Below are 18,486 nucleotides of genomic sequence, written 5' to 3'. Positions count from 1 at the left end.
CACCCAAAGTTGTCCAGCCGCCACATACAATACCATGCATACATATGCACAAAAATGTTTGTGGTCACACTTCTGACCTGTCACACACAAACCTTTCAGTTTCTCTCACCACACTGGTTATCAATCAGCAGTCTGTATCAAGTGTTTCTGACATACGCCATCATTCTGCTTGTTTCACAGTTAATCTCCACCTCCCCCTTATTGTTCTTCACATACATTCATGACTGTCATAGCTCATTCTGCTGACACCAGGAGAAAAAAATACCAACAGCTTTCAGTAACACCTTTAAAAATATATATTTACAGGAACAATTCCCCAATCTCTGGGACTCTTAGAAAAAAAAAAGGTCCATTTTGGGGAAGTAAAACAAACCGTGGAGACGAGTGTAGCACCGTCCCCCAAATCACCAACCCCCAGGTCTTCAGGCCTGGTCTGGGTCAGTGCTGACAGGAGGTGAGCCTGGGAGTTTTTTGAATCCAACCCCTCCAGCCTAGAATTGATACAAGACAGGCTTCATGTCCCCCATTCCTCCCTCCCAACTCCAGGGACACTTAAAAGGGTCCTTTGTACCCGCCCGCAGGAAATTGGGGGGCTGGGAGGGAGGGAGCTGAAAATACATGTTTGGTATCAAAAATAAACACTTGGGGTTGGCAGGAAGACCGCCTCCAAATCCCTTACTTCCCACCCACCCGCCTACCCACCCATCAGATATAGGAAGAGATGCTTCCCTCTCCCTTATTGAAAAGCCCCATTTAAAAATAGATTATACTATCAAAATGGAAGAGGATGGGAGACAGAGAGCCCTGGAGAACTGGCTGGAGGGGCCCCCCAGACGGGGACCACCACCCCAAAAAACCCTCCATTGGGAGGTAATAGGCAGGCCCCCAGGGGTTTGGAGACAAAGGAATGGCTTCTCAGGGGGAAGAACAATAAAAGGAATATTCCTCCCTGGCCAAAAGGTTACTTGAGAAAAGAACAAGCTGACTGAGAGGGTTGGGGAGGTAGCAATTCCTATTTTAACAATGTGATTCTTCCCTAGCTACAACTCCCAAACCATTAAATCATACAAGTGCTCCCTGGACTCAGATATGGCCAGGAATAATAAAACAAAACAAACTAGCTCTTCAACCCATGTTCCAAAATAAGGACAGGAAACCCTTGACTCCCCAAGGGCAGGCTGAGAAATAAAGAAAGAAAGGTCCTTATCAAGCCATACCCTGATTGTCTTGTTTTAGGGAAAAAAATGGGGAGGAAATGGAGTAGATGTCTTACCCACTCTCCTAAAAGGGTTAGGCCAGAATCTTCCCAGCGGCCTTCAAAAAATAAATAAATAAACCGCCCCTACCATTGAAGTAGGAGACGTGTAAAGGCGGCCACTGGGAGGCTGGCAAAAAAAGAAAGAAGTTGTCTGTTTTGGGTGGAAGTTAGTGAAAGATCCTCTTTTCCAGGAATATCCACCCCATCACAACCAAAGCATGAGTCTGTCAGTTGAATTATGTTTCTCCTTGAGATGGCTAGCTGGAGAGTTCAGGAGCATGAATGGAGAGACTCCAGAAAGGGGTTGTTGGTGTAAGTCATGGCTTCTGGGGCCCTGGGGAGAGCACCACGGGGGTTGAGAGGCCATCCACACTGATGGAAGGGATGTGCACCTGTGCGCTGCCACTGGACGGAAACTGGGGGAAGAAACAAGGAGAGGTCATAGATGAGAACCATGCTAGTGACTCTCACCCTTTCCAACATAGGGAGGAGAGAATCCTACCTGGAAGGAGAGCTTGGCTGGACTACGGGGTGCAATTGGACTCAGAGTGCTCCAGAAATGAATGCTGGGGGGCAGCGAGCTGGGTGTCAGCAGCACCGGGGTCTATGGAGATGGAGTGGCAGGAACTCAATGACAAGTATGGGAAGATGGAAGGAACCTACTTTCAGCCCCTCTACACATATCCCCCTCAGACTTCCATGGTCACTCCTCAAAAGTTCACAGACCTAGAGTATAAGTACTAAGACCATACCAATGACATCTCTCAACCTTTACAAAGACCACTCCTGCTAACCCCTAGGAGCCCACCTCCTGTTATTGACACTTCAATGGGCAAGACTATCCACCAGATTCTATCTGTGCACTGCTCTAAAACCTTGTAAGTGACCATCAGAAGAGCTCAACTTACCACTTTCAGATTCCATTCATATAACTCACTAGGGAAACCCAATACGCAAACTCTAGGCCAAATAACCAGGCAGTTCCTCAGCTGTACCCTCTAGAAGCAGATCCAAAGGAAAGCCCTAGGGAGTCAGGCCGCCACAAAGTCCTCAGACCTGCCCTGTTTAATTAGCTCCTCAGAGCAGCTAATTACACTTGTCACCTGTGCCAATGTTACCCAGCCAGGCTGCCAGCCCTTGTTCCTTTGCAAGGCACTCACCAAGGTATGTGTGGGTAGCAGGGATGGCGTCAGTGCTGGCCCTGGTGCTTGCAGACCAGAGCCTGTTCCTGATCCTGGAGTTCGTTCGGGTCCTGGGCCACCCAGCAGGCTTGGGCTAAGTGGAAGTTCCAGGTCCCGGGGCTTCCGGCCTTTCTGGGGTTGGGCAATCTCATTGGCAGAGGCAGATAGGCCACACACCTGTGCTGTATTCTCCATTAGGACGGCTGGGAGCCGAGCCTGCAGGCCTTCGGAGGGTGATACTTCTGGTTCAGCTTTGACAGTTTCTGAACCAAAGCCCGCAGCTCCTACAGCTTCCAATTCTTCCCTAGGCCCCTCCACTTTCACTTCTGGGGGCAGTGGACGGCCAAAACCTGGCTCCAGACTCAACTCTTCTGATTTCTGGTTTGGGGCCTCAGGTGGGGTCAGGATAACCTGGGAGAGGAGTGGGCACAAATGGAACGCATAGGCGTGTAGAATGTTTTCCTGTGGGTCATCCAAGGATATCTCTAGGAAGACATTTGATATTGGTGGCAAGGCTGTACACACAGCATGTCCTCTAACTGGCCATGGGTCTTAATGGAAGTGGAGATCCTCTGGGGTAAGAAAACTTAACAGGGATGAGACTCTAGATTAGAGGTACCACTGTCATTCATTCTCATACCTACATTAATCAGAAACTCTGGAAATGGGTCCAAACAATCTGTGCCTTAAGGCCATCCTGGTGATTCTGATGAATGCTAAAGCATGGCAACCAGGTGTATTAGATGTGACCATGTAAGGGACTAATTGTGCAAGATATGCAGAACTGTCCCCCCCCATCCTTTTCTCTGAGGGAACTTGTGTCCCCACTTCCACCATTACATCCTTTAGCAGGACACCTATATCTATTCTACCAATTCTGTGCTTCATTTCAGAATTATGCATCCTTCCTCTCCAAGGCCTTTACTAAATTTCCAAATTCTAGTACTCACCTGCAGAGGCAGACCAGCTTCTTCGGCTTCCAAACAGGCTTCTAAGGGGTTTGGACTGGTGCTCCTGCTCCCTGAGGTGGGTGCTGGTACTCCTGCAGGGGTAGTGTTGGGAAGCACTGAGGCAGGCCGAGGATGAAGGGGTGGCTGTGGCTGTGGCTGCAGGGACTGGATTGTGAAGGTAGAATAGAGGCCCGAGCGCATGTATTCATTCCGGCTGCTGCGTGCTAAACCACCTTGGCCTGCCATTCCTGCACCCTTGGGTGTTCCTGGCTTTCCAGTGGCAGTGTCCCCTGGGGCTGCATGGATAGCAGCAGGGGCCATTGCTACAGTCGAGGCTACAGACACCTCAGGCTGAGGTGGGCAGTCTTCAGTGGAGCACCCTGCAACCTCTGGGTAGGACACAAACTTGTAGACAAACTTCTGGCCGCTCACCTTTCGGATGATGTTCTGAGAAGTGAAGAACAGGGTGGATGGAGGGTCTTGAGGGCTGTTTCTCTTCTCCTGATGTCTTTCTTCCTACTTGCTCCCATTTCACTCATCTCTTTTAGGCTTGTGGATTCTTCCTCTCTGTCTATGCTTTCCTTTTTCCCCTCTCCATGTCTCTCCCCTGTTTCAACTCCTTTCTCTGGGCACCCTCAACAATTCTTTAGTGTCTCTTCCCATCCATCTCCCTTCAAGTCTTCTTCTGTCACTCATCTTCATTCACCTAACTCCCCTTTCCCCACTGGCTACATTTCACAAGGGATCAATTTAGGGGAGCAGGTGAGAACTACGGATCTGGGTTTAACAGAGTCAGGAATGCTAACAGGACTGTTTTGGAAATTAACTACTTCAATAGGAAAATGAAATAACTGATATACATGTTGGAAGAGTCTAAATTATTATAGATGAATAGGGAGATAAAATGACTAATATAGAGGGTTTTCATAACAATTTATTGATTGACTGTATGTGGGAGGGGAATTAGTGTGACTGACTCACGTGGTGGCATGAGTATGCCATAGTACATGTAAAGGTCAGAGGACGACTTGCAGAAGATGGTCTCTCCCTCTAGTATGTAGGTCCTAGGGAATGAACTCAGGTTCTCAGGCTTGGCAACAAGAGCTAAGCCACCTCACTGGCCAGATATAGTGGATTTTTTAAAGCTAGTGATGCTGACATGGAGTAGGGAAAGTCTGTTGGCTATTTGTTTTTGTTAACTCTAGCTTAGAGTCATCTGGGAAGAGGGAACCTCAACTGAGAAAAAAATGCCTCTATCAGATTGTCTTTAGGCATGTCTATAGGCATTTTCTTGCTGTGGGTGGTACCATCTCTGAGCAGGTGGTCCTGGGCTGTATAAAAGTGGTAGCTGAACAAGCTATGAAAGGCAAACCAGTAGGTAGTGTTCCTCCATGGACTTGGCTTCAGTTCCTGCCTCCAGTTTTCTATCTTGACTTCCTCCATGAAGGAGTGTAACCTGTAAGATGAAGTAAACCCTTCCCCACCCCCAAGTAGCTTTGTCATGGTGTTTATCACAGCAATAGAAGACACACCAAGATGCCTATTGTGGTGGTGCACGCCTTTAGTCTCAGCACTTGGGAGGTAGAGGCAGGGGGATCTCTGTGAATTTGAGGTCAGCCTAGTCTACAGAGTGAGTTCCAGGACAGACGGGGCCACATAGAGAAACCCTGTTTCAAAAAACAACCCCCCCAAACAAAACAAACAAACAAACAAACAAACAAAGCATACAAGACAGAAATACCAGAGAGGGCTATTGCTGTGATAGACCTGACCATGTTATTTGGAAAGGAGTGCAGTAGCACCTGGAACTTTGGGCTGCAAGAGCTTTCTGTTCAGAGCTTCAAATGAGCTGTAGAGGGAACTTGGAAGATAATGCTGAGAGCAGTGCAGATGATGGGTTGTGAACTTTCAGAGGGAAGTTTGAGAGTTCCTTAAAGTCTCTAGAGGGTCTACTTACATGATATTCTGTTAAGAATCTGTGGTTTCTGGTAAGCTGGAAGTGAAGAATTAGTTGTGATTAACAAGAGACCAGCACAACTGCAGTGAAACCTTTGCTTTACTGGGACAATTGATGCTGATTAACAGAGGCTGGAAAAATCAGCTGTGAATAAGAAGAGATCAGGAACACTGAGGTGAAATATTTCAAGAAGTGTTTCCTTAGGGTCAGTGCACAGAAGCTGTGGTCCATAGGGGGCCAAGGATACATATTATACTGGTAGCTGAACTTGGCAATTTGTAAGTCTTCCACATGGTATCTGGTTTAGTGGCATGAAAGCTGCATTACTGAAGGGGTTATGGAGAGCAGCTGAGGCTTGGTACTGTGAGAAGCCAGGAAAGGTCACTGGTGAAGGTGCAGTTTCAGTTGCAATAGATGTTCCAGGATTGAAAAGATCGTGGAGAGAAGCTGGGGCTTGGTACCATATGATAGGGTTGGAGTCCCCACAGAGAGGCTAAGAGGCCCGTGGTGAAGGTGCATCCACAGTTGCAGTGGAGACTCCAGCCTACTGGAGAAGCAAAGACTGTGGAACTACCAGTAAGGATGGTGACAAGTGTGATGTGGAGCTAGCCTCTGCCTAGGAGACAAGCTCTATATGCTACAGATGGTGCAGCTGGAGAAGTAGAGATGCCCAAAAGAGCCTAAAGATTGAGTGAGTCCCAGATGCCAGATGTTGAGCTACAGGATTTAATTTAGACTGCTGGAATTTGGTTTTGTTTTGATTTGATTGTAACCAGTTCTTCCCTTTTGGAGTAAAAGTAAGAAAATATTTAACTTGCTTTTTATTTTATAGGATCTCACAGTTGAGAAACATTGGATATTTTAAAACGATACTGAACCTTTAAAATGTTTAAAAGACTCTGGGACTTTTAAAGTTATATTATGTTTTATATTGTGATATTGATATTTTTTTAAAGATTTATTTTATTTATTTATTATGTATACAGCATGTATGACCAGAAGAGGGCACCAGACCTTATTACAGGTGGTTGTGAGCCACCATGTGGGTGCTGGGAATTGAACTCAGGACCTCTGGAAGAGCAGTCAGTACTCTTAACCTCTAAGCCATTTCTCCAGCCCGTGATATTGATATTAACATGACATCTTGAGGATAAATAAGAAGTTATTTTAAAGATTATACTTTAATAGTGATGCATTAGTGTGTCAAGTTGACAAAAAGGGTCAAATGTCCTGGTCAGTTTTTTGTCAACTTGATACAAACTAGAGTCATCTAGGAAGGACCCTCAATTGAGAAAGTACCTCCATCAGATTGCCCATAGGCAAGTCTGTGGGGGCATTTTCCTGATTAATGATTTGATGTAGTAGGGCCCAGTATACTCAGGGTGTTACCACCCCTGGGCAGGTGGTCATAGGTTGCATAAAAATAGCATGCTGAGTGATCCATCGAGGAGCAAGCCAGTAAGCAGCCTTCCTCTATGGCCTCTGCTTTAGTTCCTGCCTCCAGGTTCTTGCCTTGAGTTCTTCCCCTGGCTTCCTGCAATAATGGACTGTGACATGGAACTGTAAGGGAAACAAACCCTTTCCTCTCCAAGTTGCTTTTGGTCATTGTGTTTATCCTACCAAGAAAATAAACTAGGATAGAAATATCACTAAAGAGGACAGGAAATGTCTCATTTTTAGTACCATTCTGGATATTTAAGCTAAAGCACTAAGAAAATGAGGAAACTGGCCGTAATTAGAGAAGAGCATGAGAAGCTGGTGTAGGCATGAGGAGTAGGGTAGCAAGGTTTGCTTGGCTGGGTCAGAAAGCATGCTTTGTGGTATCTTAGGACACTGTACAGGGTAGTTTTGTGTGTCAACTTGACACAAACTAGAGTCATTAGAAAGGAAGGAGTCTCAGTTGAGGGAATGCCTCCATGAGATCCAGTTGTAAGGCATTTTCTCATTTAGTGATCAATGGGGTAGAGTCCAGCCGTGGGCTGCTGATCCTGGGTTCTATAAGGTAGGTTTATCAAGTCAGGGGAAGCAAGCCAGTAAGCAGCTCGCCTCCATGGCCTCTGCATCAGCTCCTGCCTCCAGGATCCTGCCCTATTTGAGTTCCTGTCCTGACTTCCTTCAGGGATGAACAGCAATGCTGAACTGTAAGCCTAATAATAATAAACCCTTTCCTACCCAACTTGCTCTTTGGTCATGAGGTTTTTGTCACAGCAATAGAAACCCTAACTAAGACAGACACATATGGTTTGGAGGGTTCCAGGGATGTCCTGATGGTCTCAGAAGACCAGAATGAGGAAGAGTAATTAATATTACTTTAGAGGTTTGAACTGAAAGAGTACTGTATGAAATTGGAATATATGCCATAAACTATCAAAGACACAAATCACAGGTGAGAATTATCTTGTTTGGAGAGAGAATGAGGAATCTGAGGACACTAGGTATTTTGGTGGAAGTCTTAATGCTGGTCAAGTATTTCACAGGGTATCCTTGTGTTTTTCAGAAGAGGAATGAAAAGGGAAAATTATTAACATTGTTTTGAAGATTTACACTGAGGAAATATGAAATAATTAGTATAAATATAATGCAGATCTGGGAGTCTGAGTGTAAGATGAGAAAATCTAAAAATGGAGCTGCAATAGTGATCTAGACACTGAGGTGCTTGCTGCTCTAGAAATCTAAGATTAGTGGGCATGGAACTGGCACTACACATGTTGTTCTGGAGCATTTAGTTAAGGGCAAAGGCTTGTAATCCTAGCACTCAGAAGACTAAGACAAGAGGAATGCAAGTTTGAGGCCATCCTCAGCAACACCAAGAGACCTGCCTCAAAAATAAAAACAAAACAAAGGAACAAGAGAAAACAAAACAATTGATAAAGATATTGGGGGTTCTAAAAAATGAAATAAGGAACCTTAGTATTATGTCAGGATGATTTTGAGTCTAGGAATAAGAATATGGATTGTTTTGTAGTGAGAGAAGATTATATATAAAGCAACCAGGGGAACACAACATTAGTCCAAGGGTTCCAGAAAACACATTATCTTAAAGCCAGCAGGGAACTAAAGGCTGGGTCAAAAATTGGTAAATTTTAATATGGTTTTCAAAGTTATAGCTATAGTAATTGAGACAACAAAATGAAATTTCTAGGCCAGAAGTGTAATTTCAGGAATTGGGGGAATTTTCAGGAATTGTCCAGTTGGAAGACAGGACAGTGAATTTGAGGACAGCTTAGGCTACATAGTAAGTTTCAGACAAATCCAGACTACATTGTGAGACCCTGACTCAAAAGGAAAAAAACAGAGAGGAGTTTTCTGGTAGTAATTTCAAGGGTTTCCAGTCCTGGTCTCTGAGGCCATACCTTGTCATAGTAGTACCGCAAGGCCCGGCTGAGCTTGTCATAATTCATGTTGGTCTTGTTCTTGCGCAGCCCCCATAGACGGGCCACCTCCTCTGCATCCACCAACTTGAACTCGCCACCATCCCGTGAGGTCCAAGAGATGATGTGGCCATTACCTTGTTCTCTCAAAAGCTGCAGCAGAAACTGCCACAGCGTCACAGATGGGTCCATCACTAGTGAAGCACTCACGCCATTCCAGGGGTACCTGGAGGACAGCAAAAGTGATTTCTTTGTTACCTTGCCTACACCTCTGTTCCCATATCCCACTACTATCCCCTAAACAGTCTCCTAAACTCCCTCATGTAGCTTTAGATGTCCCTTGTACTTCACACATGGGACAAAACTGGAATTAAAAGATATTTATGTATGTCTGTGTGTATGTGAACATGTGTGTGCCTCTTCTTGGGAAACAAGAAGAGGGCAATGGATCCCCTGTAACTAGAGTTACAGGCACTTATGAGCTGTCCAACATGGGTTTTGGGAACTGAACTCGGGTTCTCTGTGAGAGCAGCAAGCACTCTTTACCACTGAGCCATCAGTTCAACCCTGACAAGTGTGTATCATTAGGGGCTAGTTGGAAGACAAGATAATACAACCTGAGCCTGAAAGAGTTCCACATCCTAGTTGGAGTCTGACTATGTTATGCTCCTATGAAGTAAGGAACCTTAGTATTATGTTAGGATGATTTTGAGTCTAGGAATAAGAATACGGATTACAGACCTTAAGATACAGCAATCACTCGGGTTTTATTTGAGTTCAACTGCACTGTATGAGCTCTTTTAAAAGCAGACAAATAAGGCTGAAACAGAGATTACAGGCAGAATGGCAGGAGAGGCAGTAGATTCCAAACATCAGAGGGATTTTCCCTGCCATTCCTGACTCTGGAGAAGGCTCCAAGACAAGGAAGTTGGGCAGCTTCACAAACCTGGAATGACCCCCAGCCTACAGCCAGTAAGGAAACATCAGTATTACAACTCAAAGGGCAACCTGAAAGAACAGGAAACAATTCTCCTCTAAAAAAGGACTAAAGTCCTCCCAAGACATTAATGTTAGCCTGGTGAGAACAGTGTTGGATTTCTGAGCTACAGAACTATCAGATGATAAATGTGTAATTTTTTTTAAAAGACAGGGTCTTATTATGTAGCCTAGGCTGGTCATGAATTCTCTTGTCTCAGCTTCATGAGTACTGGGATTACAGGTGTGCACCTATACAAATGTGTAGTTTTAAGGAGATTAACCTAATTTATACAGCAGTACTAAAAAACTAGTGAAATGTCCTTGACTGGACTCTTATAATCAGTATCTTCTATCCCATTAGCTTTTCCAGGATGTGCCTTTTGCTAGCCCCTTGTAAACACACTGTTCATTGCATATGGAGCTCACTCAAAGGTCCTTTGTTTTATGAAGCCTTCCAAATCTGAATACCTACACTTTTCTGTTCCTCAATACCTCATTTTTCTAGCCTGTGATTGTCCCTGTATGGTTTAGGCTTTTAAGGAATGTTTTCTTGCGGGGCGGTGGTGGCACATGCCTTTGATCCCAGCACTCGGGAGGCAGAGGCAGGCAGATCTCCGTGAGTTCGAGGCCAGCCTGGTCTACAGAGCGAGATCCAAGAAAGGCGCAAAGCTACACAGAGAAACCCTGTCTCGAAAAACAAAACAAAAAAATGTTTTCTTGATGAGCACAAATTTATTATACATTAAAATGGGTTTCATTATAACATTTCCATTATAACAATTTTGATTACATTCACCTCAATTACCCTATCCTGCTTCCCTCCCTTCCCACTGATTACCTTCCTCTTCCCAATTAGGCTTCTTTTTATTTTATGACTTTTTTTGTGATCCAATGAGTTTCAGTAGAGTTGCTCACAGGGGCATGGGTGAGGGTTTGTTTCAGGAGCACAGACACCTTACCAGTGGCTATACCATTGAAGAAAATGTCTCTTGCTCTTCCAGTAAACATTAAAGGCCTAAAGAACCTCAGGAAATGGTGGGGCCATGAGTCCTTCTAGTTTTTTTCCCTTTTTGTTTGCCATTGTTGCTGTTGTTTTGTGACAGGGTCTTATGTAGTTCAAGCTGTCTTTAAATTCTTGATGCTATTGCCTCCATCTCCTGAGTGCTGAGATTATACATATCCCACATAACTCAGCATACAAGGCAGCTGCTTCTTTCTGCCGTGCTGAAGATCAACTTCAGGGCCTTATGCATGTTAAGCACATGTTTTTAATCACAGAGCTTTACCACAAACCTATGTCTTTCTTTAAACAAACATGTAAACTATTATGTTAGGCACTGCTCTAAGCAGAAAGGCTGGCCTACTGGACAATCAACCTCCGTCTAATGCTAGACTTCTATGGTTTGAATCCTGGGTCTGCAAGTTATTAGCTGTGTGATCCTGGCCATATTCATTAACTTCTTTGTACCTCAAATTTCCTCATTTGTGAAATAGGGATAGTGATACATCCATCTATAAAATAGTGACTATGGAGCATTATTATTATGTGAATTAAATATAACATGCTTGGGGTAAAAGCTTTGTTTTCTAATTTGTTCATAAATCCTTTTTCTGCTATCTCTGAATCTAAAAAGCTCTAAGAACAAAAGGCTTTTTTTGTAATTCTTTTGGCAACAAAACATGATTTGAAAGAAAGCAAGCTCATTCTGGTTTTTATTGATCCTTGCTTAGTGTGAATGTTCATACATTCTGCTGCAGAGATCTGAAAGCAGCTGGTGACAGAGCTGGCTGAAGGCATTATGTAACATATCATATGTGCACCCTGCTACCTTTCTGAACTGAAAAATTCGCAGTTCTTAAATACATCTGGTCTCTGGGGGTTTAGATAAAGGCATGGGCTGTTATTTTTATAGGCATTGACTCACTTATCTCTCATCCCAATTCTGGAAAGTAGGGACTTTTTTCCTTTTGGAAAGGAGATATTATTATAATAGCACTAATTTATACACAAGGCAGCTAATTTATACACTGAGGCAAAAGATGTCCAAGTGACTTCACTATGCTACACTGCTATAAGTGACAGTTTCGGAGATCTAAGTGGTTCTGTTGTTCATTTTTAGAGACAGGGTCTTATATAGCCTAGGCTAGCCTAAAACTTGCCACACAGAGGATGATCTTGAACTCCTGATTTTCCCGTCTATACCTCCCTAGTACTGAAATTATAGGCATGGGTCACCATGACCAGCTTCAGGGGTCTGAGCATTTAACCACCTGCAGGAGCCTGTATCAGGTCCTTTGATATATATTACAGCATCCAGTTTAGTGTTTTTATGGGATTCCTTAGTGTTTAAATGAAAGGGTCCCTGCTTCTTGGGTCTTCTCTTGGGCTACTTTCTGATTGTTTTGTCCAGTTGCATTGTGTTAGTTTTTGTTTTATTTTATTATAATATTATAATTTATTATTATCCCTTAGAAGCCTTCTTCTTCTTCTTCTCCTCCTCCTCCTCCTCCTCCTCCTCCTCCTCCTCCTCCTTCTTCTCCCTCTCCCCCCCCCTCTCTCTCCACGGTTTCTCTGTGTAACATCCATGGCTGTCCTGGAATTCGCTTCGTAGACCAGGCTGGCCTCCAACTCACAGACACCCGCCTGCCTCTGTCTCTGGAGTGCTGGGATTAAAGGTGTGCACTACCATACCTGCTCTGCCTGTTTGTTTTCTTATGAGAGACAGAAAGGGAGTGGATCTGGATGGGAGAGGAGGTCGGAATGAACTGGGGTAAGAGGGAGGGGAAACCATAAGCAAAATATATATTATGTGAGGAAAAAAAATCTATTTTAACTAAAAGGAAGTACAAAACAAAACAAAATATCACCTCAACTAATTACTCCCTTTAGGCGTGCCTTTCAGAGGAAGGATGTTCCCTGTCATCCCATCACTAACCTTTCCAATAAGCAAAATGGAACTAACCTTCAACATTCTAGTCCCTGTGAAGATGGGACTCCATCAACCAGCTGTCCACCTGGCTGGGATTGTTAGATTAAGAATAAATCTTCTAAGGTTTTGAAGAATTTATGATTTATATTTATAGCCTTATTCTTTAATCTACATGAAATTACAGTATGATCCTCGTATGCCTGAGCTAGTTCAAGGTTCATTTAGGACAGTGTTACACAGCTGTCCAAATTACAGTGCCAAGAAACAGTGGATCAGAGTCCCCTCCTCAGAGCTCTAACAGACTAAATATACCCAAGACTGACTTCTTTCAGAGGCCCTAAGACCAGTGTGACTCCTAGTGGCGAAGACAGGCAATTTCACCACCTCTTCTGAGCTATGCCAAAATCTAGCAGCTAAGTGAAATCTGCCCAATTAGTGTTCAGCCTATCAGACAGGGGGCTGAATTTGATTACTGCTTCTCTCACACAACTCCTAAACAAGAATCCTAGTCACTTGCCCTTCCCAGAAGGCTTTCCTTTCACTCCTCACCTCATTCACTGGGTGCCTCAAAACAGCTTGGGACACAACAGACAGGAGCCCCTGAATGCTAGTGTAATTCACACATTTGTGGGGCAGTAAGAAATGTTTCAAAAAAGAAAAAAAAAACACAACACACACTACAACATAACACAACCACTCTCCAAAAGGTGAATTGTATTATTGCCTACATTTTACAGACAAGTCAGTGAAGTGTGGAGAAAGTAGTTAAGTAACTTGCCTTAGATCTCACCATTGGACGAGATGCTGGATGATGGATGAATTCTGACTCAGCATTCCTAGCTACTCAAGACCAGTTCTCTATGAAGAAAACATAGATGGGCAAGATCCCAGAGTGACAAGAATGTGAGTAGGACAGGCTTCCCTGAAGAAGTGACATTTGATGGAGGGGAGGCAGTAAGTCATACTGATGTCCATGGGAAGGATAATTTGGTAAAGGGAATAGCATATACAAAAGCTCTGAAGTGGTTATTCGAGGTATCATGGTTCCTAGGATAATGCCCACTTTCTGAGGCACACAATGTTCTCTGCCAGGAGTGTCATTTCCTCCTAGGACTAATTCTATCATATCATTAAGTTCTAGCCCCTAGCAGGTAGAATTAGTTTTTTTTCTGCACAATCCAATGCATGGAGTAACCTGTTTGTCCTTGCAAATTTGTTCTGTCCTGGTCTTCACAATTTCACACTCTGCCATGTTAGTCTATGTGGCTTTGAGCAAGTTGCTCAACCTCTTTATGCCTGGTTAAATATCTGTAAAATAGGGTATTTTACTCTCAAACCAAAAAAGAATTAAAAAAAATCATGCCTTCCCTCAAAGGCTTTTTATAAGGATTCAAGGTGCCAATATATGTAAAAGATTTAGAAAAGTGTCTCTAGCACATGGTAAACACTCAATAAATGTTAGCCCTTAGGCTGTGTGTCATCCTTCTTCCTCCCCCTCAACCTCTGTAGGACTCTACCATCTGGCTCTCATCATGTCTATGACCTTGTCTTCTACCCCTCCCCCTCAAATCTTTTCCAGCCACACTGGCTTTTGAACATGGTAGGCACAATCTGACTTCACAGTCTTTGTACGGAGTGTTCTTTCTGGTACACTCTTCCCTAACGCATTATGAGTTCTTCCACTGTTTCCTTCAGGCCTTAATTCATGAGTCACATTTCCAAATGTAGCCTGCTTTGTCCCAAAGATTTCAAATACCTTGATACTCTAGTCCTATTTGCCCCACTTCATGTTTTTTCCTTAGCATTTGTGTAATACACCGTCTAATTTTACCTATTTATATAGTCTGTCTCCCTCACTTTTAGTAATACCTGCTTCCTATGTGCAGGGATTTTTGCCTGTTTTGCTTCTCCATATATCACTAGCATCTAGAATGAATGCCTGGTACTCACTAGGTACTTAGAAAATATCTGTTAACATTTAAACAGTCCCAACTAATATCTTAATTTGTTGTTGTTGTTGTTCTTCTCCTTCTCCTTCTTGTCTGCCCCATCCCCATACTGATGTCTGGGATACAATTTTCAGTTTCAGTTTTGTGATAGGATCTCATTCCGTAATCCAGGTTGGTCTGAAACTCACTATGTAGCCCAGGCAAGCATTTACTTCCTGAAAACTCTCTCTTGGTTTTCCATGCTGGAAATATATAGATGTAAGCCACCATGCACAGCCTAGATAACATCTTCCCCTCATTTATTTGTACAACCAATTTTTCCAAGCATCTACTGTACAGAAGGTATGTTTTTTTTAGATGAAGACAGAACACTGAATAAGCAGATAAAACATATAAGTCCCCATAGGACCTCCATTCTGGGGAGAGACAGACAATATATAAACTATATAGCATTTTTAACAGTGACAGAGTAGAAAGGAACAAAGCAAGCAAGAAAGAAACCTGAACCCTGTTGGGTGTGCAAAATCAGATGGCCAAGGGGAGGGGTGGGTGTTGACTGCTTTGTTTTCACACAAGAAGTATCCTTTGAAACATTTTTATACATGTGCCTTTATATAGTATATTCCAAGCACCAGTGTGACAAATACATGTTTTACTGAAAGAATACCACCCAGATGCAATGAAAGCATTCTCTGAAACATCTTTTCTATTTGTGCCTTTTCATATCACCAACATCACATTTCTGTTAATGAATCCTTCTACACTCACCTTATTCACAAATCAAATGGCATTCTTAGAAACAACTTTAGTGTGTTCCCTGCACAGTGTGGTGAAAAATTTATTTTGGGTATGGCAACTGAACAAGGCCTAGGAAGTTACCATGCTGAAATGTGGACATAATGTTAAGGGAGAAAGAAGAGCTAATGCAAAGGCCCTGAGGCTGGCCTGTACCTGCTGTTTTCGAGAAGCAATGAAGAGGAGGCCAGCATGGCTGTACCATAGGTCTAAAATGGGGAGGTGAAGGAGGTAAGGTCAGAGAGGTGACTTGTTTAACTCACATATTTTTTTTCTTTGCACTGGAAAAGATTATAGTTCCTGACTCCCCTTTTTCAGCCCAGTACAGGGAGAAAGTAGTTAAGCTATTCATGTAAAGCCACAGCACTGCTGGGATTGGGAATTAATGGGTCTTGAGACTAGTGTGGAATGGGGATAGACCTATTGGAAGAATGAACACCAGAAACAAAAGCCTGGTACTTGGAACTAATTTGAAATGTGCCCTCATGTGGGATGCAATGAAGTGAGAGAAGGGCACTTCAAAAATGTCCTTGAAAGTAGTTATTGGACCATTTCTGAGTAAGGGTTTTAATCTCCATGTCTTGGTTTTCTCAGTCGCCTGTCTCACAGGGCTATGATAAAGACTAAGCAAGCTGGAGACTATAGAACACTCTGCCTGGTACATAGCAAGTGTAAAGTGTAAAGGTTAGCTCTGACTGTCATTAACATCAGTACCACTACTGTACTTGAGAACTATAGCAAGGCAAAATGTCTAAGTGGTTAAGAGTGTCTATGTAAAGTATACAGTAAAAGTCCCTGGTTTTCACAAATACATAGGATCGCCTAACAGATGGGGGCAGGGAAGATTGATCCAACACATGGAGAGGAGGAGGGAAATAAAGTACAAGGCCTATTTTCCTTGGGGAAAGACTGCAAGCACTGGACTCAGAAGGATATGAGAGAATGCAAACACTGAGGTGGCAGGAGGCTACTGAACAGACCCATTACAAAAGGAGGGAGATAAGGTTTAAAGCTGACTCCTATATAATAGCAGCGAAGAAGAGCCATCACATAAAGATTAAAATGAGGGACAGAACAAGGCCATAGACTGGGCCGCCGAAAATGAAAAAAAAAAAAAAAAAAAAAAAAAAGCAGCAAACTGACCCATTGCTAAAAGGAAGCAGGTCAAAGGCTGGAGTCTACAAATAAGGGAGAAAAGTGATAACTAGAGGGATGTGAATGCAAGCATGCAGACTAATCCACAATAAGCTGGGGGCAGTGGAAGGAGGTGGGTAAAGTCATGGGTTTATGTACTGGGGACTCAAGGTGATGGAAACATAAACTCAGGTGGACTCACTGTTAAACAAACATGGGGTATGAGGGGGGTACAGCGCCACGGATTGATTCACTACAAAACATGAGGGGTTCAATAAACAAGGCCACAGAGGATCCCCTTAAAGTTGAGGCTAGAAGAAATTGCAAACACTTTAGAAGCATCTACTACCAAAGGAAGACTGGACAATGCAACAGACTGGTTCCCAGTAAAGTGGGGGTTGGGGAGGGCAAGACCACGGACGAGTCCATTAAGTTGGGGTGAGGAAAAACAACCTCGCAGACCGATCCATTATAGAGACAGCAGGAGGTTAGGCCAAGCTCAGATCCACTATAAGGGGCAAAAGGAGCTGGCAATACACACATAGGGGAAATCAGTTGGTAGCAGTAGAGCTGAATACCGGCAGGCTGGGCGAAGCCACATCCCCTTCGCGGGGGCGAGGATACATGGGGTCATAGACTGGGCCCTTCACCTTGTGGGCCTGGGGCTCACCTGTGTGTGGCGCGGTGGTGGCAGCGGCAGCTCCGGGGGGCGGGGGCTCCATATGAGGCCCCACCGCCCCCCAGGCCTGAGTTCCAAGGCGGCGGCGGCGGTGGCGGCGGGAGCAGCAGTGGCGGTGGCCGCAGCACCCAGAAGCCGCCCCTGCGTTTCCCCACCGCTCACGTGGGCCCTCAGGGGAGGAGCTGAGCGTCCCGCTGCTCGCTGATTGGCCAAAAAGCCAAGAATGTAGGCAGAGTTTTGCCTGGTGGTTGAATCCTAACAGAGCTGTGACATGATTGGCTTGAAGGATATTGATGGACTGCAGATGGCCAACTAGAGAGGCGTTGGGCGGCACTGGTGCTTCACCCTGATTGGATCAAGGAGGACTGGTAGCCAAGTGGGCAAGTGCCAAGGTTGGGGCGAGGGAGGTTTTGGGGGGGGGGGAGGGCGCCTGGTTCACACCGATTGGCCTAAGTGAGATTGATGGCAGACAGACAGCCCCAGAGGATGGAGGGGCGGTGGATGAGCTCCGTTTTCAGCTGATTGGTGGAGAGACAGAGACAGCTGCCAAAACACCAAAGTAGGTGGTGCTGCACACCATGCGGTTCAGCGGAAACAGGACTTATTTAGAACGGGGAATAGCAGCAGGGTAGGGCTTGACACTATGTAGGAGGGTAGGGTAACGCTATGGTAATTAGCTAGGCGAGACAAATTTAGAATCCAGCAGAGGTAGGAGGACTGAATGGCTGCCAGATATACGGGGTAGTTGAGGGTAGAAATTAACTGTCTACAAGGGCAGGGTCAAGCTGCAGCCAGAGTGTGGAACTTGGTTTTTAGTTATCTAAGACTGGACTCTAGGTTATAGGGCCTGTGCCTATAAGGGCAGGATCTGTGCCTTTTGGTAAACTAGATCTATTTAGAACCATTTAGGGAACAAATCAAGGTTGTGAAAGTGAGATAATATACCTTAATATCTGAAGTAAAAGGCTAATGGCCACAGAAACAAATCACTCTGAATTAGCACTTTTAAAATTTGTTTCAAGGGTCACATGTAGTCCAGGATGACCTTGAACTTCTGATCTTCCTGCCTACTCCTGATCCCACTCAGGTAGACCTCCTATGAATTTAGGGCTTCATGTGTGATAGGCAAGCACTCTACCAACTAAACTTCATCCCCTGCCCATGAATCAGTTCATTCTTTATGGTAATACAAAGGACACTGATAGGAAAAGGAATTAAAGTGTGAGGAGGTGGGTCAAAGTCCACAAGGTGACAAAAAGGGCAAATCATAAAGTCAGGTGGAAAATACAAATTGGAGGCAAAAC

General features: G+C 44.2%; 1 protein-coding gene across 4 annotated transcripts; it reads right to left on the bottom strand.

The window, feature by feature from the left end:
• Positions 1-272: 272 nt before the first annotated feature.
• On the bottom strand, positions 273-18,453 carry Elk1 (ETS transcription factor ELK1). Of its 4 annotated transcripts, XM_076561719.1 has the most exons (8): positions 17,174-18,453; positions 13,404-13,483; positions 8,700-8,943; positions 5,347-5,382; positions 3,390-3,836; positions 2,419-2,850; positions 1,761-1,862; positions 273-1,674 (listed from the first exon to the last, which is right to left on the bottom strand). In XM_076561719.1, exons 3-8 carry the CDS (start codon positions 8,907-8,909, stop codon positions 1,576-1,578), a joined length of 1,326 nt encoding a protein of 441 aa, XP_076417834.1. In that variant the 5' UTR covers positions 8,910-8,943; positions 13,404-13,483; positions 17,174-18,453; the 3' UTR covers positions 273-1,575. The 4 variants fall into 4 exon arrangements, with proteins under 4 accessions (XP_076417834.1, XP_042125504.1, XP_076417833.1 ...); XM_042269570.2 differs by lacking the exon at positions 5,347-5,382; XM_076561718.1 differs by lacking the exon at positions 13,404-13,483.
• Positions 18,454-18,486: the final 33 nt, after the last annotated feature.

The sequence above is a fragment of the Peromyscus maniculatus genome, chromosome X (assembly GCF_049852395.1).
Source record: "Peromyscus maniculatus bairdii isolate BWxNUB_F1_BW_parent chromosome X, HU_Pman_BW_mat_3.1, whole genome shotgun sequence".
Classification (NCBI taxonomy): domain Eukaryota; kingdom Metazoa; phylum Chordata; class Mammalia; order Rodentia; family Cricetidae; genus Peromyscus; species Peromyscus maniculatus.
Note: the sequence above shows the minus strand (reverse complement) of the source record. Positions and strands in the feature narration are given on the sequence as shown.

Coding starts and splice junctions, on each gene's coding strand:
- Elk1 (XM_076561719.1), bottom strand. CDS start 8,909: ATGGACCCATCTGTGACGCTGTGGCAGTTTCTGCTGCAGCTTTTGAGA. Junction 5,383..8,699: donor TGCGGTACTACTATGACAAG/GTATGGCCTCAG, acceptor CTTCACTTCCAG/CTTACCAGAAACCACAGATT. Junction 3,837..5,346: donor GATTCTTAACAGAATATCAT/GTAAGTAGACCC, acceptor TTCACTTCTCAG/AACATCATCCGAAAGGTGAG.